This window comes from Electrophorus electricus, chromosome 23 (assembly GCF_041902795.1).
Source record: "Electrophorus electricus isolate QZ-2024a chromosome 23, ASM4190279v1, whole genome shotgun sequence".
NCBI classification, from domain to species: domain Eukaryota; kingdom Metazoa; phylum Chordata; class Actinopteri; order Gymnotiformes; family Gymnotidae; genus Electrophorus; species Electrophorus electricus.
This window is the reverse complement of record NC_137519.1, coordinates 2565001-2589422: the sequence shown is the minus strand read 5'-3', so window position 1 is coordinate 2589422 and position 24422 is coordinate 2565001. Positions and strand designations below refer to the sequence as shown.

Here is a 24422-nt window from a genome sequence, read left to right as displayed (position 1 = left end):
CAAATAAATAAAATCGTTTAGCATTCCAGTAAACTAAAACAGCTCAAGTACACTGTGGCTATAGCCTATAGGCCTACATAGCCGCGCCGTTAGGGTTGCTTTGGCGTTCTTTGTGTTGGATAAATATTTTTAGTTGATGCGCAAACGTTTAGCTGTATTGCACACAAACTGTAGCACAATAGCTACACTGAGCTATTGGTAAAAACGCATTTGATAGATTTACTGTTATTTAAGCCACTTGGAAAGAAAACGTTGGAACAACAACTTTAGATTACATGTCTAGTCATTTATCAATGGGTGAAACAAACGAAGGCAAAAACGCTACCACCCCACTGTTTTACACTATTGAATCTCCGGCCAAATCCCTGATTGATATTAAAGTTGAACTATTCCATTCCCCCCTATCACAAACAGTAAATGTAGTTGGTAGTTAGTCACCCATTCTCCAAATAACCTTCCCAGGCACAGCGTGTGAGATCCAGTGACTCGCTGGGCATTAGTAATCCATTCCTATCTTTCCCATTCCAGACATTCTCCACTTGGGAAGAAACACGCGCATGCGCACGGGGTATTGAGGAAGCCATGTTAAAGTTAAGAGTGAAGTCAGGCTGAGATTTGTTTTTTTTTCTGACGCCGCATGTTTATTTTGCCCCCTTTCCCCTTGTTGTTAAGCCCATCGGAAGCTTGCAAACATAACGTTTTGATACCGAAACCGGGGTTCTTATGATGACTTCCAGTTTTGACCTGTCAAGGCGGAATCCGCAAGAGGACTTCGAGCTAATCCAGAGGATAGGCAGCGGGACCTACGGCGACGTCTACAAGGTGCGGGCTTGTTTTGGTGCTGGGCTCGGTAAAGCCGTCATGTAAAAGCTCCCCATGTTATCACATAAACGCCGTGTTCACTCAGCTCGGGGGCTGTGCACTGCTCCACGCTAACAGCCCCAACGCTGAGGGCTGTGGTGGAGTAGAAGTATTGGAGCTAAAATAAGATAAGATAGCTGGTGTCGCTAGCCAGGTAGCTAACGCTAAACGCTAAACGCTAACCGCTAGCTAACTGCAACAGCTCCAAACTAAACTATCTAAACAGATGTCATTTTAACACTAGCTAAGTACAACAGCTCCAAACTGGCCAAACTATCTAAACTCAGATGTCACAACACTAGATAGACTTAAGTCTCCCTTCTTTGTATTGTTACCCCACAACCCCCACCCCCCCCCTATGTGAGATGTTCTGTGTATTTTGGGACGTAAGGCATTTATTACAAGGGGGCATTTTGATGTGCCAGCTGTCACGTACAACTCGGAAGCAACAGAGAAGCCAAAGCATGCCGAGCTTCTGTTTACGTTTTCTAGCGAGGGAAGCTCTTAGGACCGTGGTGAGCAACGTCTCGTTTTAATGTTCAGATGATGGCCCGATAGTTTGTTAAAGTATCTTTACGTTACTTTAGATTAATTGAACTACATTGACGTTTCTCCCTTTGGACTTTGAGAGGCTGTAACCAATCGTGGATCTTTTCGTGGTGTCACAGATATGATGGATCCTGTCTCAGCAGTGTGACAGGAGGCCTATCATGATGTTGAATTTGGTGCTCTTTCACTGTGAAGCTGGAGAGAGGCGAATAGTGCCCCATGTGCAAAGGTGTAGGCAGTGATTTCCCTCTGCAGTTAGAAGAAGATTAAAATGAATGTATTTGAAATGGAGTCACTTTAGTGGATAGAAGAGCTGTTTCCAGAGCTGATGGAGCAGAATTGTGCACCTGTGTGGGTCTTTATAGATTAGACTGGTAACAACAGAATTTGTGCAGGTGTTATGAATGCAGCTTATCTTCTACTTCCTAGCTCTTTTCTACTAGACACAGTATCCTTGGAATCTGTGTTTTTATACATTTAGGTGGGTGTATCTAAACAAATATTAAACATTATTCTCATGGAGGCTTCGTAACTACAAATTTCCAGAGAAATATGTTATAATTAACATCCTGAAAATGGTCTTTCAGGTGACTGGGCCCTGAGGCTTGTAAAACATTCTGATTGAGAATAGACACCTGTTCAGGAGTAAAAGCTGCCTGTACTGGTGCATTTGTTACAGTGACTGATACTATGATAGCATGACTGAGCTGGAAAGTGTTCTGATTGCGCCTGCATAAAGAAAAGGCCTTGGGGGAGGGGGGGGGGTCTCCTAGTAATTGTACTACTGTGAGTAAATCACTTTCATCTTGCAGGAATTTCTATGGAAAAATAATTGATTTCTTTCACAAAGGTTTATATGTGTGTATTAAGAGTTCATTGTTTGGCTTGATCACCAGACCTGCATGAATGTAGTGAGCCAGCCCTAAAGAGAGGATGTTGGGCATTTAACATATGATGAACGTTTTGTAGTCTGTCGTCTCTGTCATTTTTGGCAAATTTGACAGCACGTTAGCCACTGCTGTTCCCAGTGAACCAGTTTATCTATAGATGGTTGTGCTTAAAGCTCTGCAGACCTCCAGAGCAAGGAAACAAGCTGCATTCCCCATGGAGTGCGAGTGGGCACTGCACATCTCTCTGCATTTGACACTCAATCTTGGAGGTGGCCTAATTTTTACTTCAGCAGAATTAATGTCAACTGACCCGAGTATTGAGTTGATCATTGTGCCTTATTTATCCCTGCTGTGTTTTACCATTCATTTTAATGTTATTGTAGGCCAACCTCAAAATCTTGACATACAAAATACTATTTTGATGCATTTATTTCAACATTTTACTTTTATAATTGTTTTCATAACTCTCTCCTTGTGTTTGTGGGAAATCTGAGATTTCAGTGGAATTTCAATGGAAGAGTCTCATTGGTGGATTAAGACTGTATCTGGATAATCTCTTTGATTATTCAAACTGGCAAAAAACCCAGTGACCTTAAACTGAGACCGCTCTTCCTAAACAGTTGAATCCTCAGATCAGAGCTCATTCATCGACCCAAAGGCCTTTTTGCTTGGTGAGTTCTGTCTGCTCAGATAAGAAGTGGATGGTAAGGCCTCAGTGCATCGTGAGCAGCTCTGTGGTTTTTAGTGCTGCCAGGCTATTTCTGACAACTTTACCAGGGAAAAAAAGCAATCACGCTCCATTTGGTGATTAATAATTCACTGGTTTCAGCAAGTGGGCATTGTTCCACCCTGAGATTGCATCAGTCTCCCAGGATTGGTCTCACCCAGTCTGAGACAGTGGAGGACAAACACACATAGAAATGGGTGGGAAGTGTATTTATCATGAAGCAGTCAAAGGTTCTTGTATGAGAAATCCTTCCTGTAGAGACTGTTGTTGTTTGGCCACAGTAATACACACTAAAGGCCTATCCACACCAAACACAATAAGACTAAATGCCATTAAAAGGCAAACTGTTCACGCACATTTTTTTTTTTTAACATAAGCAGGAGCTGTGACAAGAAGCGTCATCTGTCCCTAAACTAACAAATTAAAAAGTTGCAATACTGAATGGAATAATTATAATTGTTTGACAAAAGGGCAGTGGTATGGAGAGTCACACCTACTTGTAGAGCAGTTCACACTTTGCAAAGACCAGTTTCAGTGTGCGTTACCAAGAAAGATGATCCAGGAGAGACCGTGGCTCCTTCTAACGATGATAAAAAAGACTGCAACAAGTTTCACCTGTTCAGTTTAGAGCACAACTGTAATTGATGGGGTTAAAGCCTAATGCAGAATGTCAGAGCAATAATTTGTATCGCAGTAAAGTAAATAGTTTTTGTGGGTGTGTAGAAAAGGCAAGCTGCTTGGGATGTTAAAGCTGGTGTGTGGGTTTTTTTTTATTTTAATAGCTTAGTCTCTAAACTGTCATTACATTCTCAAAGCTATCACTAAAGTCTACAGCTCAAAACTTTAACTTTAACCAGGATCTTCCCTGCCTGTCCGCTATTTCGTGTGTGGATATGCAACACATTGAAGTGTGGGGGGTGAAGTGAAGGGGTAGGCTCTTTTTGGGGGCTAAGTTTGGTGGACATTTGAAAGAACTGTTGTCTCTAATGGCAACGAGCCATGGAAATAGTAAAATTCCAGAATTTAATGCAGAAAAGAAGCAAGGCTGTCCAGTTTGAACCCAATATCATTTTGTGATGTAAGATTAATAGTACCAGCTCAATGTGACATGGACATAGTTAGAACTGAAGTGCATTTGTCATATATTTGTCAGTTTAATGCCTTTAAATGATCAGATCACATTAGAAAACCCATGAGAAGTGCCCTTGATTGGTTTCTGTGCTTGCACAGCACTACGGGGGAATGTCTGCTAACATTAGTTTGTGTTGGGATTTGATCTTGCTCCATGTGACTGTGGAGATAAAGCATTGCGGTAGAGCTAAAGGCTCATATCGGCCACCCTTCCAGAGAGACCCAACCTGGACCTTAAAGCAGAACCCTACACACAACACAATCTTGCTGGAAGACAGCAGATGGCTCACACTCCATTTCAGTGTGGCAGTGACACACCACGTATCAAATGCAGAACGCACAGCATCTCCTGTTAACGCTGATGTAGTTGTATGATGTCTTTACGTACACTGAGAGGGATTTCAGAATGGGAGTTATGGCTCATATTTCATGCTGGTTTCAGGCAGATGTGCACGTTGCGTTTCTTCTTCTGCCCTGGGTTCAGGGCCTCTGAAGCGTCCTCCACAGACCTTCTGGGCACACGAGTGCTCTGGCCCTGACCCACATTTTCTGGCCTCTACAGTTCTCTCCATGTTTTTCCACTGCGTTTGCACTTCCCAGCGGGAGAAGGTAGATGGTTTTCTGTAACCTTTGAGCTTTCCTGTCTAGGAAAGTGTTCTGGTCAACAAGCTAAAAGAAATCTAGGCTTCCCACAGGGAATCTTGCAAATCCCTGCAGATGCAAAAGCAACAGAAGAGCAATCTTTGCTCAGTGTGGACAGGTAGACAGATGGATCGACAGACGGACAGCCTAGATAAATAAATTAAATGCATTATACATTTTTAGTCTATTCTTGTCATCTCCTCTAATTGGTCTTGTGAAACCCAAGCTGTTGCTGAATTTTGCAACTGGTGTAAATATTTCAATGGGATGCTCCATCCATAGCAACAAACTGCAATCAGATTTCCTGTTGCAAACTCTTGTATACCTGTTAGTGTCCGGTCACTTATTGTATTAATCGTAGTAAAAAGTTTAATATGTTTAGCCTGGTTTATTTTTACATGTTTACACATGCTTTTTGCCCTCTGAAAATAAACAGTGTCTTTCTGCTTCCCTCCTGTTTGTACAGCACTAGTGTACTGCAAGAAGTCCAGTGACGTATGTTAGCGTATTGTAGCCAGTGCTGGCAGTGCTGTTGCTTACTGCAGCAAGGGGCCTCGCAGTGTAGAATGCTATGGCACTGTACTCTAGCAGTGTAGCATAGTCGAGCTTGGTGTAGTCCACAGTAGCGACTGCTGCTTTTGAAGTGCACTGCAGTATATTAGTATAGTGTAGCGTGCACTGTGGCGTAGTGTACCTTACTCTAATGCACCGTAGCCCGTGTGGTGTACTGTTGCGTATTGTAGTAAGTCCTATTCTAGCTTATGGTAATCAGTAAATACTGTAGCATTTTTTAATTCAATCATTGGATTTTACAGCTAAGTTAGTACATTATGACCTAATGCATGTATTGTATTATGCATAATGCATCATGGCTGTGGGACATTTATTGATCTAGATTTTAAAGTATATTTAGCAAACCATTACACACATCCCTTTTAAAGAAGTTAAAATCAATTTGCTGTGCTCAGCTAGTAATGAAAACTAAGCATGTGGCACTCAAAAGAACAGTTTGTGGAATTGTCACAGAAATTGTACATGCATTTTGTAGATTTGCAGCAGAAACAATGCATGCTTTGTGTCTCCATCTGGCAAAAATAAGTTGCAAATGGATGACACAAGCAGGATATCATAATATTTGTCCATTGCATGTTTATTGGTAGAAAACCTTGTCATCTGATTTTAGTGAAGTGAGATCGCACACCAACATGAAACTTGGCCAAGATTTCAACTGCATCATCTCATGCGGTGTGACTTGCAACAATCTTATAAGACTCCTGGAATCGCAAAGTGTAAAGGGAGCATAAGGTGCACTGCAGTAGCATTTTACAGAGTCTCTGTAGTGTAGTGTAGGTAATGACTGTTGCTGTTCTGGGGCATGTATTCAGCCCCTGTTACGACTATAGCACAGCAACTCTGGGGATCATCAGTAACAAGTGCTTTGTGGCAGATATACTTAAAGAAATGGTTAGGTGACAAATTCAATTTATGCACATTTGGCATTTATCTCAATATGCCAAGCTTTGTACAAATGTTCTGCTAAATTTCTACTAATTTTCTAAATTTTGTACTAGAATTATGAGACTAATGCAAACAGGCATTGGAAGCTTAACACTACCAATTAGCAAACCATATAGACAAGTCCGTTTGAGATTAACAGCTCAAGACATTTTGAGGCAAATGTTCTTAAGCAGAGAAATTTTAACCACCTGTGTATGTTGGTCATTGACATGCCGAGTCTGTTTGGACAAGTCTCTGATTATTAACTTAAGATGGAACTGGCCTGCTCTGATTGCAAAGAGCTATCTGTCTCTTTTGTGCAGGAGACAGCTGGTAAAAGCCCCCTGCCTGTGCTTTCATGCTTTTTCCTGAGCCATATTTTAGCAAGTCCAGACATGTACACACAGCGCACTGTGTGTTTAGCAATAATATATCATTCATAAATAAATGTCCAATAATACCACTGGAAAGGGATTATTGAGGTAAGCATGATGTTTATCGGAGGTCATTGCCATCTACTCTCTCTAAATCGTTAATAGGAGGCGTAGAATTTGCAGCCTTGGCAGAAAATGATTGGCCAAGTTTCTGCTGGTTGGGGGCCAGGCCTGTGGTGATTTTTAATTTTTTTTTCCCCCTCTCGCTCTCTCTTTCTTTTGCTCTCCTTCTCCTTCCTCGTCACACTCGCCCCCTTCTTTCTCTGTAATTATCTGACACGGCAGACGCAAGCAGCATGCTGTGTGCTGCACCTGTGCAGGTGGAGATCGCACCCGAGCTGGGTGAAGTGAAGGGGCCTTCGACCTAAATCAAATTTGTGATCATCAAATTAGCTGCTTGCTAATGTTTTATGCATTTCAGTTGCAGAACCTTCAATTCCTCAATGTAGAGTGTGATGTAATCTGGGGTTCTCGCGTTCGGGGCGGTGAAACGATGTTGTTGGTATTGAAGAGATTACTGCAGCCACCCGAGCTCACAGGTACCGCCGCTCAGAGTGCCAGTCAGCTCAGATGGTTGCCACGCTTCAAAAAAATAAGCCCTGCAGCTGCTGGAGCAGCTTCAAAGTTGAGACGAGAAGGAAAGGCTGCTTGGGGGCTGACAGCTTCCCGCAGGCTGCCTGTTGAAAGATTACTTTCATTAACGAGCGAGTATAAAGCGATGCGATGCCACATATCAAATCGCAGGCATTAAGGGAAGTAACCTCCTCCTTATTAAATATATTAAAACAGCCTTCTTAAATATGTCACCTATAGCTAGTTGGCTAGCCTGAGATGGATTGAGCATATAAACCCACTAGCCACATTATTGGGAACACCTACTTTGCACCTAGTCATTGGCTACTTGTCATATGCATGTTGCCCCTTATCCTACTGGTTAGTTTCTGACCACACATTGCTGAGTGGACAGCACCCGAGAGGTAGAGCATTCTAAACATATCAGTGAGACTGTAATGCTAGGGTTAGGAGCGGTAGTGGGTGTTGTAATGGTATGAGTGTAACAGCAGTGTTGGCTGAGTTTTTATTCATGCCTGTGCTGCAGCTGAGCTTAGAATGGTCCACCATCCAAAAATATCCAGCCAGGAGACATCCAGTTAGAAAGTAGCTGGCATGCACAGTTTGTGCCTAGCTATCCTCCTGCTCCTCGCTGATGGCTGGTTTCTGACCAAGGAAGGGACCACTGTTGGCTGGCTACATGTTCAGACTACGCAGATTATGTGTTTTAGAGAGTTTGGCAAGCCAACCCCTGCACTTCTCAATTTCGGGGGTTGGGAATCTTAATTTGAACAAATCCTTTTTAAAAACTTAGATTTTTACTTGGCTATAAAGAGAAAACGTAACAGGAAAATCACAGAATGGGCATAATGCATATGCTATATTATACTTAAGTATAATATAATACAGTAATTGACATCAGTGGACTTGCGTTAGGACCTATATAGCTGCATATAATTTATATAGGAAAATCATTCTTTTTTTTTTTCTTTTTGTTTTTCCAATTTTTTGTCAACCAATCCTCTCACTGTTATGCACACAACAGTTCTCCTGTCTGCAATGTCTCCTGTACAAGACTGATCTGACTTTATTTAGGGAGGTTCAATATTAATTGTGTTGCGTAAAGAATAGTAAGCATAAAATAACCTGATGTTTTAAACTGGCTTTATACTGTCACCACATTTTTGGAATTAGACTTATTTGGATTTATCAGAGTCATCACATATAACTAATTGACTACAGCACATCAAAGTCTGCCTTATAGTCAACATTACTGGCAGAACTGAATTTTAAGTACACCATATAAAATAAGTCCTGAAATAAAATGTTTAATGAAACAACTTGGTTCAGTATGAACTCATATGTTTGATTCAGAAAAGCACAAGACACAAAACAAAAAAAAGGATTAAAAAAAAATGAAAACAATTCCAGCACATGGTTATTGGAATGCTTTGTTCAGTTTGAAACATGGGACAATCTCAGACTAATCTGTGATTTAATTACTTGCCTGTCACCACCTTGGTAGTACTCACATGACTTTACATATTCACTTTTTTGTTCCTTGTTCCTTATTCAGAAAGACAAATGCAAGAGAGCTTTCCAAGCAGACCAGAAACATTATTTTCACAAAGCAGTTTATAAAGAGTGCAAGATCACCTCCACAGACCTTGGGATTCCTTCATCAACACTCCTGGAACATCAAGAAGTTTGCTAATCAAGGAAAAGCCAAGAGCGTTTCAAAAATTGGTAGAAAGAGGAGAATTAAACGAACCCTCTGGAAGTGGGTTTGAAATGTGAATAAGAAACCCCATACAATATCCAAAAAACTTAAGGCTGAGCTGGAAACATCTGGGGTGATGGTTGCAACCAATACTATTCATTGCACATCAAATAAAGAAGGTCTCTGTGGTCAGTGGCCAAAGAGCACCCCACTGCTTAAAGAAGCGCATTTAAAGGTTTGTCAAGTTTTGGTCTTCAGGGAAAATGTCCTATGGACAGATGTAACTCTTTGGCCACGCAGACCTGCATTGTGTTTGTAGATGATGAAATTAAGCCTATGTCAGGAAAAAGCACACAACCAAAAGTGCAGAAGAATGGTCGAGAAGAGATAATTTAGACAACCATGAGCCCTGATCTCAATCCAATTGAAAATTTTTCAAGAGATCTAACATTTGCTAGTAGGAAAAGCTGCGCCGCAAATGTTCAAGAGCTTGAAATGATTGCAGTGTAAGCATGGGAGAAACCACCAGCAGACAGGCGAAGCACTTCACCGACACAGTGAATGCTTGGTGGCTGAATATTTGTTGATGGCTACACAAACAAGTGTTAGGGAAGCATGCGTTTAATCCTGTCCATGTCAATTATTAATGCTCTGCATGCATATTGAAATGGCTATTTTTGGCGAATGATTTTAGACATACTATTAAAATATTATAATGACACAAAGTTGGTACATATCCATTTATTTCTGAAGATCTTAACCGATAGTAAGCAAGCGTGCCACTGATGTTGATCACATCTGGATATTCATTACCTGTGAAATCACCTGCTATGTCATGGTTTATAGAACTGGCAATGGTGCAGCATGTCATTTAGGAAACGTTTTAGGTAACAGTTCCAATGGACCAATGCAAACATTTCTATTAACCAGTAGAATTTATAAACTACTGAAATATTAATTGTACAAACTATATTTACTTTATGTACTCTATACTTACTGATCCTGTAATTCCAGTGTCTCAGCTATAACATAAAATACTATATTTATTACTTATTACTTACACAGAGATCAACTTGAGCCTTAGGACTGATGAATATGTATTTTAAGGTGTGCTGAAAAACCATGCATTGGCCGTTTCCCCTGTTCCGTTTTACTTTCTTTTTAATTTTGTACAACCTTTTACCTTACTCCTTTTATGTAGGCCTTGAGAAATACAGTAATTATATTATTGTTTTTATTTGGTAGAATACATATCTTTTATTATTGAAATAAATTAGTGACAGAGGAGATAAAATGTATGCTCATGGAGAAAAACTGTTTAATTTAAAAAATATTGCCTAATATTGGCTCTGTGATGTGGACAAAAAAATTACACCTCTGTATTTATGCTAAATACCTCACTAACAATCTCAATATGACTATGGTTTTAACTTGAAATTTTAAGGGCTGATTAAATGTAGCATAATTACTTTTATAACTAATGGATTTGGAAAATGCAGTTGCTTTACAACATATTGTCTTAATTTGCAATAGACTAAATTAAAATAAATGAGCCCTTTCTTTTTTGTGGAGGCAGTATGAGCAGAGGCCTCAGAGTCACTGTTCTGCCATATGGTATAATAGCATTTGGAACCGACTAGTCAATTGTAGCATAAGCCCCAAGCTCCTAAAGCATCTTTCATTCTGTGTGCTTTCTTTTTTAAGATCAAATCGACACTGCTGTCTTTTTTTTTTTTTTTTTTTTTTTTTTTTGCATTCATTTCTACTGTTAAATTTCCCCACTAGCTTTCCCCACAGAGCATTTATTCGCGTTCACTTCATCTTGTCTGTCAAATAAACGTCAATTATTGGCAGTATAGTTTTTCCACTGTTGAATGCACTGCTTGACTGAGTGACCTGTGTTGTGGTATGCCTAAAGAAGCTCATACCACAGCCTTGTGCAGTGTCTATACCATATTCACAGTGGCATCAAGTGGTCTTTACCACTTTGCAAACCACACAAATATATGGGGGCCCCTTCTGACCACAAGCGGTTGACTGGGGGGAAAAAAAGACTAAATGCATTAATTATTTCATTGTTCCACATCAAAGAGATGGTGTGAAATGCTGGCTAGCTAATCGGAACTCGTGAACACAACCATAAAACGGTCGTATCCCAGTGGAGCCCATAAAAAGAACATTAAGGAAAAAAATCTCAGAATGGTTCAGTTCTGACTACATTATGAAGATAGGATTACACAGGTTGGGTAAATTTTATTTTATTTTGCTGTAAAAAAATAAAAATGTCTTTCAATCGAGCCCACAGACATAACTTTGATTGGGGCCCCAGAAATGCCAAATTCACCCCTGTGCCCCTGGAAATTATTCTTCAGCCTTACTAATATATATAAGAAACACATTTTAGTGACATCAAACAATGGCGTACCAGATTTGAGTGATTTTTTACAAAACAGAAAAATTATACTGTCCCGAAGAGTGTCTGATTTTTCAGTCACCAAGCTGTATGAGTTTTAATCACTGCACTGAGTTTTTTTATTTTATTTTTAAATTTTTTTTTTTTTTTATACTGGTTCAGTGATTTATGGATTAGTATGCCTGGCTGCTTGACACTGTTTATTGATTAGCACACAGCCAATCTGCTCTCCCTTTACTGCAGAGGTGCTTCTGGATGGAGCAGAAAAGGCCTTGTGCTTTCTCATTTAGGTCAGAATGCAAGCAACTGTAAAATGACTCATTTATTTTGCTTTTGTCTAGGTGTAAGTAAAACTGTTATTGTGACCAGCATGATGCTCTTCATGTGTTAATTATGTTTTTTTGTTTGTTTTTTTTCTCCTGGGTGGCTGCTATAGGCTGTTATTAATGAAATGAATCCTAATGAGTCATATGAACCCTGCTACTATAAACGAGCCATTCATGTAGCTCATAATTCTTATACATGTGTGTAAGGTGTACTGTGTAATTGCATGCAAGAAGACTGTAGGATGGAGGTCACAGGCTACGGTTTAAGTGCATCCTCTGGTCTTGCGCAAACTATAACCAAATTGCATATACAACACCAGGATCGTGGGTTTCCTTGAAAAATCCTTATCGGAATGAATATGCAGTGGAGGTGCTGTTCCCTTCGGAGAAGAGCTCCCAGCGGCGCATTCCAGCTTTGCTGACTGTGAATTGTGAATGGTGAATTGTCCCATGAACTTGAGCTGCGGTGCTCGCGACATCCTGTCATTTGTTATTCCGGGGCTTCGTGGCATTGCTTTTGGAGTGTATCAATTTCTGCTGCTGCCTACTCAGTCACTGTGGATTAGCTGAAATACAAAGTGTCCTAAAAATACATAGCCGGAATCTGCTTGATTGACCAAGCCTATTTTTGGATGTTGAGCCTAGTCTGCCGTCAAGAATCTCAGTCTAGTTTCACCACTTAGCATGTGTGATCAATGATGATGAATGCTGAAGCAAGTGATCTTTTCTACAGTTTTCGAGGAGTATTTCCACTATCTCCGTATCCAAGACCACTGTTCTGTCTAGACTGTTGCTCTAGATCTTCAAACAAACCTGCCAAACTAATGCATTCACACTTAAGTGCCAAATTGCAGAAGACTAGTGGTCAGCTGATATATCGATATTGACTTTTTATCCATATAGGCCAGTGAAGACAGAGATGATGCAGAAGTCGATTTTTGTGATTTGTGTTGGCATCATCTGCATATTACTCGGGCTAGATTATGATTGCTACCAGCCTTGCATTTACCTCCCAAAATATGAGAGACCTGCTTAATTGGCTACATTTTAGGTGTCAATGTCTACATAAAATATGATTTTAATTTTTAGGCTACCTCATTGGTTCACAAAGTTAGTATTGGCTCCTTGGGTTTACTAGCTTTATGTCAATTATTAATGCATTAATGAAACATTTAACAGGTAGATACTTGGAAACCAAGTCATAATCAGGCAAACCAAACTGATTTGATCTTTAGAAAAAGAAACGGAAATTCACCACGTTTATATTTGACACACCAACTCAAATAAACTGCGTTTCATGCAGCCAAACATCTCCGTGCCTGGTGAATGATCTGGCCAGCAGAACTGGTGCCCTGCACTGGGTGATGACCACCTAACTACCCTCAGATGGGGGATGACCACCCAACTACCCTCAGCTGCTGGTGCTCAGCTACTGATGCTGCTAATCATCGCATATTTTAAAGGTGTACGTTTCATTAGAGGTTGTTGTTTTGCTGCTCACGTCATATATACAAAAACAATTCCTAATCCTATACTAATTGCTGATGGTGCGTGAGCTGTGCCATCAGTACAGCTTATCACTGCCCTGTCAGTCAAGCCCATCACCCTGCCTGAATGCTTAGGGACACGATATAGACCTTTTTTTTTAAATGAATAGGACCAAGGTTGTCTTGCTTAACTTGAACTTTTGAACATTTTGGAAAGTAACCTCATAACCATATTGCAAAGCAGACAAGCTACCTGCACAGGTAATAATTGATTTACAAACAATTATGTTGTTTCACATTGATGTTTTTCTACCAATAAATGTCACTTGGATGTTTGGACTGATAAATAGCTACAAAATACCAGCCTAGTATATCAGTTGACCTCAAATAATTAGTGTCACAGAAGCAATATTTAACACAAATTATCCACACTCTATTCAGTTCAGTTCAGTCGCGATCTCATAGTTGAAACTCGTATCGAGCCTGTATCTTTACACTGCAGGCATGTGGGTAGCTCTGTGTGCATGAATGCCTAAATAAACATTTCTTATATGTCTTGTTAATTATTAATTTGTTAGGTTAGGTTATATATTTGTTAGGTTCACTTGGCATTTGGCAAATGTGATTGATTTAGCTGTAGTTTTACAAACATGTAGGTTAACATGCTTACAGCTCGGAGTAATTGCTTCATGTTACACATCATTTATGTTAGACTGTTACTTAAATTGTTTATTAGGTTTTCCGAGTGAATTACATAACTACTTAATTATGTCGCGGGCACAAATTATTAGGCATTATTTCCTAGAGCCCTCATTACTCACCCCGCTCCCCATTTCCAGTGTTTGTGCTTGGCTGTAAGAACTTTTTGCTTGTACTTGCCTGTGTTGTTGCTAGGAGAACAAAGAAAACTTGGACAGTTTTATCAGAGATGTCTTAACCAAAATAGATCCAATTAAATTTTGTGCTCTTGTCTATTTTTGATGAATACGACCATGATTTATCTAAGTGTTTAGGTTGGCTTAATTAGATAGCTTGCCCAAGACATTTTTCAGCATGTTATCCTTTTGTTGATTTATAAATCAGCGGTTTTAACAAAAAGGCACATTATTTAGCGTGTATCTGAGTGGAGCAGTATTAAGGGTGTGGGTCTGGGTCTCTGGGTGTGGTGATGTCTGTCTGTGTGTGTGTGTGTGTTTTTAATGGTTCTTGATGGGTGGTTTTTCTTTTCTCTCAGGCTCGAAATGTCAGCACTGGGGAGCTGGCTGCCATCAAGGTGATCAAGCTGGAGCCTGGTGAGTGTCCCCTTCTTCTCTACTACCAGCCACACAAAACACCACCTGTCTGCTACTAACCTGCTGCACTAGCACACTACACTACACTGCAATCAGTGGCGAGGTACCGTCCAGCTCACTGCAGTCACTGGTGAGGTACTGTCCAAGAAAATAAAACTAGTAAGTACTTGATGCTTAACCCAGAAATTAATGAGCATTCACAAACTCAGTGTTGCAGTTATGAAGCACTAAGGGCAGCAGTTGGCCATGATGGTAAAAAAGATCAAATCTTAATACTAAACTAATGTTATCATCCCATCACCGGCAAAGTTCAGGTCATCGAGGTGGAGACGCCAGCAAGTTTAGAATTATCTCCCAAAAGCTGCTTATGCTCGAGGGTAGGGGAGATAAGATTGGTAGTTACTGGATAGTTGTTAATGGGGGACCCATGTAAAATGTGTTTTACAAACTGACTTGACATCAAAAGTTTGGGAAATTTGAGAGAAGAATACAGATGCATTCTTGCATCATTTACAGTTCATTAACCTTCAGAATATGTTGAAGAAAATGATTGATTGGTTTTGTCTTTCTCGTGGAAGCTGAAACTGTGAGTGAAGCAGCCGGCTTTTAATGCACAGCTTTTTGTTTTCTTTCCTTGTTCTTTCTTGTGGTTTGCTGTGCCCTTGTACATTCTAAATGATGTAGTTTTCTTTGCCTTGTTTGAGCTTGAGAGAAATGTTACTCTTTAAACTCCAAATCGCAATGTCCCTTTAAGAGACCTGATTGAAATTCTGGCAGCCTCCGCTGCCTCTTCCCCCTTTATGCTAAATGCAAATGCTCGCAATGCATGACCTCACCTGCACTCCTGAATACGCAGCCCTGCCTGCCTCCACATTCGGAAGAAGCAAATGCCCTAGCAGGCTTCCGCTGGCTCGCCATAAGTCTCTTGTTTGTTTGGCTTTATATGTTTGTTTGTAGGACTGTCATACTGTGATTAGAATGACATAGATGGCATGAATAACTTACAACCCTCCCCAAATAGGTTCTGCCTGAATTCCCAGAGAAAGGTCATAAGTGTTTTTCATTGCCGCTGCCCTGGATCAGTAGGTCTATCTCCCTGGAGTGCAGCATGCAGGCCTGGGGAAAATCACAGCCCAGTGTCGGGGATGCGCACTGGAGATGTCGCACGCTGATCAAGGCCATCTGTCATGGGTCTTGTCAGCGCTTACAAGTCAGCGGCCTTTTGATTCAAAGCAGAGCGGAGAAGAAACGGCAGAGTTGCAGGCATCCTCCCATGTGCCAGTCCTGCCGCTTTACGCCCTGGAGCTTCCAAAATGATGAATCTTGTGTTAGGAATCACCGAAGCACGTCGCTAATCTTCGTCTGCCGCAACGGCGTTTGCACGCCACTCCTGCAAAATTGAAGAGGTCAGGTGAGCGCTGGACAGCAGGCAGCTGCCGGAGGTCACAGGAAGAAAAGGACATCTCCAGTGCCTTCAGCGTCCTTTATGAAAAGAGGTCCATTATGGCAGTCTGGTGGCTTAGACGTGCTGCTGTAGTGTGTGAAGAAGCACAAAACCTACACATCAGGCACCAGTCGGTTCAGTCCAACTGCCCCTGCAGAGTGAGGAGTAGGCTAAGAACAGTCACTCCTGCAGACATTTCTACCACATTCCTACTGCACCGATAAGCTTTTCTGGAGATTCGGGTGCATGTGTATGCATGTTTTACATGTGTGTGTGCAGGTGTATATATCCATCTGTAAATTACTGTCTCTGGATTCTGTCTCTGTAATTTTCAGTTCAAAAACATGGCGTAATAAGTAGCAGATACTGGGCATTTGCTAAATTGCAGTGGTGGTGAGTTCTGCAGTGAGATCATTTTCGATCAAAGGAAGTGGAATTTGATTGGCTACAGGGTGTTTGAGACAGCTTGGGGCTCTATTGATTGTGATGGAATAGCAGGAATACTGGCTTTGTATTACCCAGCAGGGCAGGGCTGGTGCAAGTTTGGAGTAAGGTTTAATTATATTCCAGAAGTAAGATAATCCACAATTCCCTTCTTCCATTCACTCAAATCTTTCATATAGGAATGAGGTTTGGTTTGATACTTTATTTTTCTCGTTGAACCCCCTCCCCGATGCCCCGCTGCCGCTGTTGGGGGCCTTATTTGATTTGACCTGGATTTAGACCCGTGTGATGCCACTGCCCAAGAATGTAGGCTGGTCTGGATGGCTTGTGCCATCAGCAGCCAGCTACCTGCCTGCTATCCACAGGGGCTTATAAACAGATTGTGGTTTTTTGTTTTGTTTTGTTTTTTTACACCAGTCTGTTTTGTTTGTCCCTCGACACTGTTACTTAAGAGTGGGTGGTGTTCCATCGACACTGTTACTTAAGGGTCGGTGGTGTGCTTCCTGGTTTGTCTGTCCATCCGTCCGTCTGTCTGTATATGTGTTGAGGCTAAACGTATGACCATGCTCCTGCACAGCTTCTGGCCTTTTACACAATGCAGCTTGTGTGCTGCTAAGAGGAGCTGAATTTCAATAATTAGCTTCTGTTTTATCCACCACTCTTTTAATGAGACATGACCTAAGACCCCATCCTTATTAGAAAAGCAATAGGAATCATAAGAAATTAGTTGAAACAACATTATTCATTGTAATTGGCATATTCGAGCTGTATGCATCTCCTCGTGCCTTCTTATGGTTGCGTGTCCATGTGGTAATTACGGTGCGCTACTTTTTGGCAGGGGACTGCGCAGGCGGGCCGATGAACCTGTTCAAAGTGAAGCGAGAGGGAACGCTGGACTGGTGCTCGTTTGAGCCCGAGATGCTCGCCGAAACTGTGGGGGCCAGCGCAGAGCTTTGAGCTGGGCTCATTAGGACCACGCTCTCTATAGGGGGTTGTCTGGTTGTCTGTGCATAGATATACAAAGAGCTACAGTGTGTGTGTGTGTGTGTGTGTGTGTGTGTGTAGGTTTGAGTGTGGTTGTTGGGTATGGAAGCAAAGTAAACCCTATTGGTTCCCACTAGGTTCTCCCTGCCTGAGTCACCCTGTCTAGCGGCACTATTCCCTAAACGCTCGCTCCAGAGGGTGATGTGTGTTTAGACGGTCGAGGACGACGGTGGTCCTCAGATCTGAGCAGAGTTGAATCTTCATGACCGGGTTGGGTGTGATCACATAATGTTGTTTAGCAGGATGATTTAAGAATCAGTATATTTAACTTTTTTTGCCATTATTATGATTATTACTTCACCCATCCCCATATAAAAAAAGTGCACAGCAATATCAAAGTTTCCTGGTCATAAAGCGCAGCTAAAAACATTAATATGAATGTTTCATACTTAAACATTAGCGCTGGGCAGATAGCTGATGCCATCGTCCCTGGCGGACCGACTTCACAATGTCGAGGGACATCGACGATGACAATCAGTGACATCGTGACACCTAACCCTCCACCTGCTAATTTATTTCGTCTCTCCACTACAACATAAAAACTCTATTTATTATGCCATAGAAATGATGAATATATATTTTAAAGAGTGGTGAATAGCTATGTATTTTGTTGTTTTTATATTGTAGGAGGTATATCTCCAGTACTTAAATCAGTGGCAATGGACATGAACGTTTTTGACAAACGTTTGTGAGCATAAATGTAATATTGCCCAATAAACAGCAGAAATGCTTTTATGAATGCTTTATTTTAAATAGAGGACATCAACAAATGGCATTCCAGGTTTTAGTGATTTTTGTTTTTAAAATGTTTTTTCATTGCAAAGGCAAAATTGATAGTGATTAATGTTTTATTGTAATTAAATGAATAGTGTCTACCTACATAACCTTTATATGTGTAAATGTATATAAAAATGTATAGTACCTTTTGTTATCCTACCACCATGTCATTGTCTATTGCGATGTTGCCCTGTAGACATCAGTTAGGTAGACATCACCTAACCCTATTAACAATAAGGCACAGCATATTTGATATAGTGCAATAATGTATGCGAGAAAGTGAGACGAACTGAAATATGTTGTGTGATGTTTGAAAAACTGATCATGAGCATTATATATAGGAGAGTAACTTACTGAATGATAGACCTTTCATATGATACAGAGCAAATCTACTGTGAGTACAATACAGGCATAAGGCATCACAGCCTCAAATTCAACCCAAAATACATCCATTTTGCAAAGCGTGGTGGCTGCCAAAGGCTTACACTCTTCTGCTTCGGCAGCTCCATGCTTACCGTTTACACCTTTTTTACACAAGTCAATAATGAAGCAGCACTAACCTAAACGCTAACTTAAGACCACTACTGAAACTATAGGGCTAACGTTACAGTAGTTGTCGTAAATTAGGGCTGGTTAGGGTTTGCCTTGGCTGGAGCACGTGAGTCCTATCCTCATATTTAGTGTTACGTCTGAGTTTGTGAAAAAGTGATTGCACCCTAAACCAAAAAACTGGTTGGGCCACCCTTAGCAGCAACAATTTCAATCAAGAATTTGCGATAACTGGCAATGAGTCCTTTACAGCGCTGTGGAGGTAATCACTTTTGCACACAGGGCTATGTAGGTGTGGATTTTTCTCCCCTTAATAATAGGAAAAACCTTCATTTAAAAACTGCATTTTGTGTTTACCTGTGTTATCTTTGTCTAATATTTAAATTAGTTTGATGATCTGAAACATTTAAGTGTGACAAACATGCAAAAAAAATAAGATATCAGGAAGGGGGCAAATACTTTTTCACACCACTGTATTTAATATCCAAAGACATCTTTCTTCTTTAGTTTGTAGAACGCACCAGATTTCTTCATCTGGTGCCATAATACCGAGTTTTAAAGATCTAAAAGCTGTACAACAAAGCAAGAACTAGTGTGGAGAAACTGTGGGAGCTGTGTGTTTGTGCGTGTGTGTGTGTGTGCAGTACTTATTTAATTCTCATAGAGAAATTCAGTTTTACCAGTCTTTTGAAATCTTGATTTTGTATGAGTATAACTTATGTTGTGTGTGAACGTGGGCGTATGTGCGCACGTGTGAATGCATGCACACCAGCCTGTTTTGAGTGCAAAACGTGCCACTAGTTTCAGCGAGGGCCTCGTGTGTTCTGTGGTTCGTTGGGCTGAATAGAGGCTGTGTGGACTAAGGTCCACTGTGCTTGCAGCCGCGAGCAACCTTGTGAAAGCACAGGGCAGGTGACTCATTTAACTGCAAAGAAAGACAAACGACTATGCCCCAACACTCACCTCTCCACTTCCTGCAAGATTAACTGGATCTGGTAGGGTGGGCAACGGTTCTAATGAGGATTTACATCGGAGAATCAAACACTGTTGATCTTTATTTAAAATATACTGTTAAATTAAATCTTTAATTAATTAATTAGGCTGTTAATCTGAAAGGACATTCGGCTACGTGTGCATGCAAATTGCATGTGTATGCATGTGTACAATACTGCAGCCTCAGTAGCTGCTAATATATAATGCATGTGTTTGGAGGTCTCAGAAATGTCACTAGCTGTAGTGTCAGCGTCTGGCTGAGTCCTCAGAGGTGTGTGTGCCTGTGTCTGTGTGACTGACTGTGTGCGCTTGTTCTAGTGGAGAAGGCATGGGTGTTGAGTGTGGCTGTGTATTACAACAAGCTCACCTGAGTCCACTGGCACTAAGCGGTGGCTTTGGTGCTGGTGTGTGTGAGGCCATAGAGTTAGGAAACACTTCGCTACAGTAGCCACAGTGAGTGGTCAACCAAATCTGCCTAAATTTGGGCCTTCCCTCATGCCACTTTAGGGGTGTGTTGTAAACACGGTCCTGCTAACACTCAACTTGCACACCGCTGTCACTACGTTTTCACCAATAAGCAGCAGCTTCCTTCATTGGGATATTTATAGAAATACAGAATCTCTCACCTTCACACATACTAACACCTGCAAAAACCCCACAGATTTGCACACACCCCTGATACAGTGACAATCACCATTTGTGATTTTTCCATCATCTTATGCGTGGGAAACATTTGTTAATTATCTACCCATACACTGTCAGCCAAACACATTCATTCTCCGTTAAAAGTCATCAGATTTGTCTAGATTACAAATGACAATTGGACATATTGTTCCCATCAGTATTTTTATTGCAATCTCACAAGTTCTTTCATATTTATTATTTAAATATTCAACCCCTTTAGGCTAGGACTTTGGTATAAACTCATTTTGTTTTCTGGTGGGGCATGTTTCTGTCTAACCTTGCACACTGTTGGAAGTGACTTGTCTCATTCATTCTGGCTCTATTGCTTCAGGTTGTTCAGGTTAGTTGGATAACACTTGTGGACCGCTGGCTTCTGAGGGAATGGTTAGTGTTGGGTTTGCAACACGCACACATTTAAATTTTATATTTTGAATAGCTCTCTCTCTCTCTCTCTCTCTCTCTCTCTCTCTCTCTCTCTCTCTCTCTCTCTCTCTCTCTCTCTCTCTCTCTCTCTATATATATATATATATATATATATATATATATATATATATATATATATATATATATATATATATATATATATATATATATATATATATATATAGTGAGCTATTCAAAATTGCTTGCACAGCTGATAAAGGACCTTTGTCCAAAATGTTCTCTAGAAACTTTGTGTACTTTTACTACAGTTTTAACTATCTCTATATATCTTACTAACATTACATTGTAGTTGAGATATATATATATATATAAATAATTACACACGCAACAATAATACAGCAGTAGTTATAATATCACAGTTTTATATGTAGCTACAAGAAAATCTAAATATTTAGAATAAACAATATATACACATATGTGTTCTACTGCAGGAGAATGTGGGAGAAAGAGACTCTTGAGTTCCTGTATGAGGGGCAAGAGGATGGACCGTGTCCTCAAATCTTGTTGTATAGCCTTGCTAACAGTGGGCACAAAAGATCCTCTGACGCGATCCGTCCTACACAGAGGTGGAATGAGTCTATGACTAAATGAAACGAACGTCTGACGCAATCCGTCCTACACTTAGGTGGAGTGAGCCTGTGACTAAAGGACCTGTGGCCCAGCTGCCACAGTTCCCCATTGAGAGGGCAAGAGGGATTGTCCAGAATTGCTCCGATTGCTCCGATTCTGTCCTTCATCCTCCTCTCCAGGCTGTCCATCTCCAGACCCACCACAGAGCTGGCTTTCCTCACCAGCTCGTTCAGTCCTTTAGCTTCTCCAGCCTCGATTCCACCACCCTGACACACCGCAGCAAAAAGAGGGCATTGGCTGTCTCAGACTGGTAGATTACCTTCAGCAGCTTATTGCACACATTGAGAGACCGCCGCCTCCTCTGTCCTTTCCTGTAGAGGACGTCTGCGTTATGTGTCCAGTCTTTTGCATTTATATAACTATCTGATTTCTTTGAATGATCTTTTGGTCTTCATTTCCACAGCTTCCTGTGAGATTCACAGTCTGTTGTTTAATTAAGAGGGTTTTTCATCCAGAAAAGGTGAACCTTTTGAAAGAATCACTGGTCCTTGTTACATGACATGGCAAAAAACTATTTGTCATTTGTAATCCAGACTATTTTCCTGCCTTTTAAGGCGTTTGAATGCTTTTGCAAGGATAGACTTGTCATAGTCTGTTTATCTTCAACCAAATGCAACCAAATGTACGCCTGTTTTGGTAATTTGTGAGCAGAGGGATGTGGTCCTGGCTCTGTGTGTGTTATGTGTTCCTGGTTGTTTGTGTGTGGTATGTGGAAGTATTCATGGCTTTGTGTGGTGTGTTATGTGGAGCTGACTGTGTCCATGTACAGTAATGGAATTTGATTTGGAGAGCCTAAGAAATTGAGACGTTTTCTACAGCCGTTCCAAAGCAGAGTGTCTGTTCAGTGCTGCATATGGTGTGTACAGTCCAGCACAAATCTGTAACCTACAGCACCATCTAGATAAGGAATAAGTACTGAATCGCCAGAAATGGAAAAATCAATATATCTATGTGGGCATTGTAATGTCAGACTGTGGTAACACAGACAGTAGTCCTACTTGTAGCATTTCATTAGTACTGTCTCAGGAGTTCATTGGTCAGATTGTTTCCCAATTTCAGTATTCACACAACATCTTTGTCTTTCTAACATCCCTATACCCTACAGAATTTTTTTTTTCCCCCAATGAAAAGTTCATTGTTTAAAAGCCAGTCTGCATGGACTGAATCATAAATCTGTCCTCTGAAGTAAAACACAAGTGCTTTTTATTTTTGTTCAGAAGCAGGCAAATAAACTTTCCCATTACATATAATCATGTGTAGCATAACCTTGTTAATAGCTTTAGTACTGAAAAACGGCACCTCCTGTTTGTTCTTAGCCAAACCGTTACACCTTAAAACACCAGAATTTCGCACTGTAGTCACACTTCTTTGAGCATTTTGAACACTGAAATGTGTATACATGACATGTTCTGCGAAGCATAAAATGGCCATTGCAAGTTTTTCCCAAAAATCTAAAATGATTTTAAGGTCTGCTGTTATTCTGAATAAAACGCGAGAATTTATATCATTGTTGATTTTTGGATTGATTACTTGGCGTTTGTTAGGACATTATGGAAAAGTGTGAGGGGGGAAAAATAAATACATTTCTCCCATTTAGACACTACATTCCAACACGCACTCAGAGGCATACTTTTGCGTGTGCGCGCGCGCACACACACACACACACACACACACACACACACACACACACACACACACACACACACATACACTCACTCTTTCTCTAGCTCTGTGTGAAGACAATGAAGACTCAGCCACAGTTGCAGATACATGCAGAAGGCAACAATTGTTAAACATTTTCAATGGTGTTCTTTAAATAAATTGTCTCTTCCGTCAAAGTCCAAATGATCCAGTAACCACCTCACTCAGGTTGCATCTGAATGGTCCTTCTCAAACAAGCAGAGTAGCTTTCCTAAATCCCATAGTGAAATGCACCAGAACTTGGAGTGGGTGAGACTCCAAGAATTTTCATAGTGTCCATCCCTAATTGTGAAGATAAAGCAATCCTTAGATGCTGACAGAGCATGTGATTTAGTTTTAAAATAAATCTAAGCCATGTTTTGTTATTGTAGATATGTTCTCTCTGTTCAATCTCAGCAGTATTCTCTCTTTTTTTTAAAGATGCTGTAAGCGATTTTGTTTTTAAGATTTAAAAAAGAAAGTCATGTCTAAACTCTCCTTAACTAAAATCTAATATAGTTTCTCTGAAGGAAAGGAAATGTCTTTGTGACTGCCTTGGGATCTGTAGTCAGCAACTAAAAACTTTAACATGGTCTGGCTGTCTTAACCAAAGAGGAAACATCTGTAAAAGGCAGTGATGTGCCCTCCTGGCAGTTATTTTGCATGTGTATGTAGCACTTAAAAGGGCAGACTAAAGGCTTCAGTGTAATTCATATGGAGGCGAAAAATATGTTGTTATTGTCGAGAAAACGAACAACCGCAGACCTTGCCCTGAGGCTTTGCTGGGGCAAACTCCACAGTCCTACGTGATTTGAGCCTTTGTTTGGTTGTTGCAAAAAAAAGAGCCATGCCAATTAAAAAATGTATGACTTTAAGGAGTGGCTCTTGGAAACCTTATTGTGAAGTTTTGATAGTGGTACATGACCGCCAACATGACACCGCAGAGAATATGGCAAAGTGTATACACGCAAAGGTGGTATCATCTTCTCAAAGTCCTTATGAGGAGGGAGGACCTTTGAAGAAAATCTTAACTCACCCTAAATGTAGACTGCTGCCCTGTTCTTCCTGTTTATTAGACGCGTTGCAGTAGTATTGGCTTTTTTTAATCCCAGCGGCATCCTCAGGCATTATTAAGCACAGTGCTGTCCTCTCTATTTTGATTTGGTCCAGTTCATGGGGATTTGTCTGCTGGTAGATGTGATGGTACTGAGC

The 24422-nt window shown here is 40.7% G+C and overlaps 1 protein-coding gene across 11 annotated transcripts in view; it reads left to right on the top strand.

The window, feature by feature from the left end:
• Positions 1 to 545: 545 nt before the first annotated feature.
• Positions 546 to 24422, top strand: part of map4k3a (mitogen-activated protein kinase kinase kinase kinase 3a) — an 82520-nt gene continuing 58643 nt past the window's right edge. For 8 of the 11 annotated variants that reach the window (XM_081705980.1, XM_081705979.1, XM_035520772.2 and 5 more), the window contains exons 1-2: positions 546 to 822; positions 14464 to 14521. In XM_081705980.1, the coding sequence (XP_081562106.1) occupies positions 724 to 822; positions 14464 to 14521 (157 nt within the window). In that variant the 5' untranslated portion in view covers positions 546 to 723. The remainder of the gene's footprint in view (positions 823 to 14463; positions 14522 to 24422) is intronic. The other 3 variants (XM_035520774.2, XM_035520773.2, XM_035520771.2) reach the window with 1 other exon arrangement.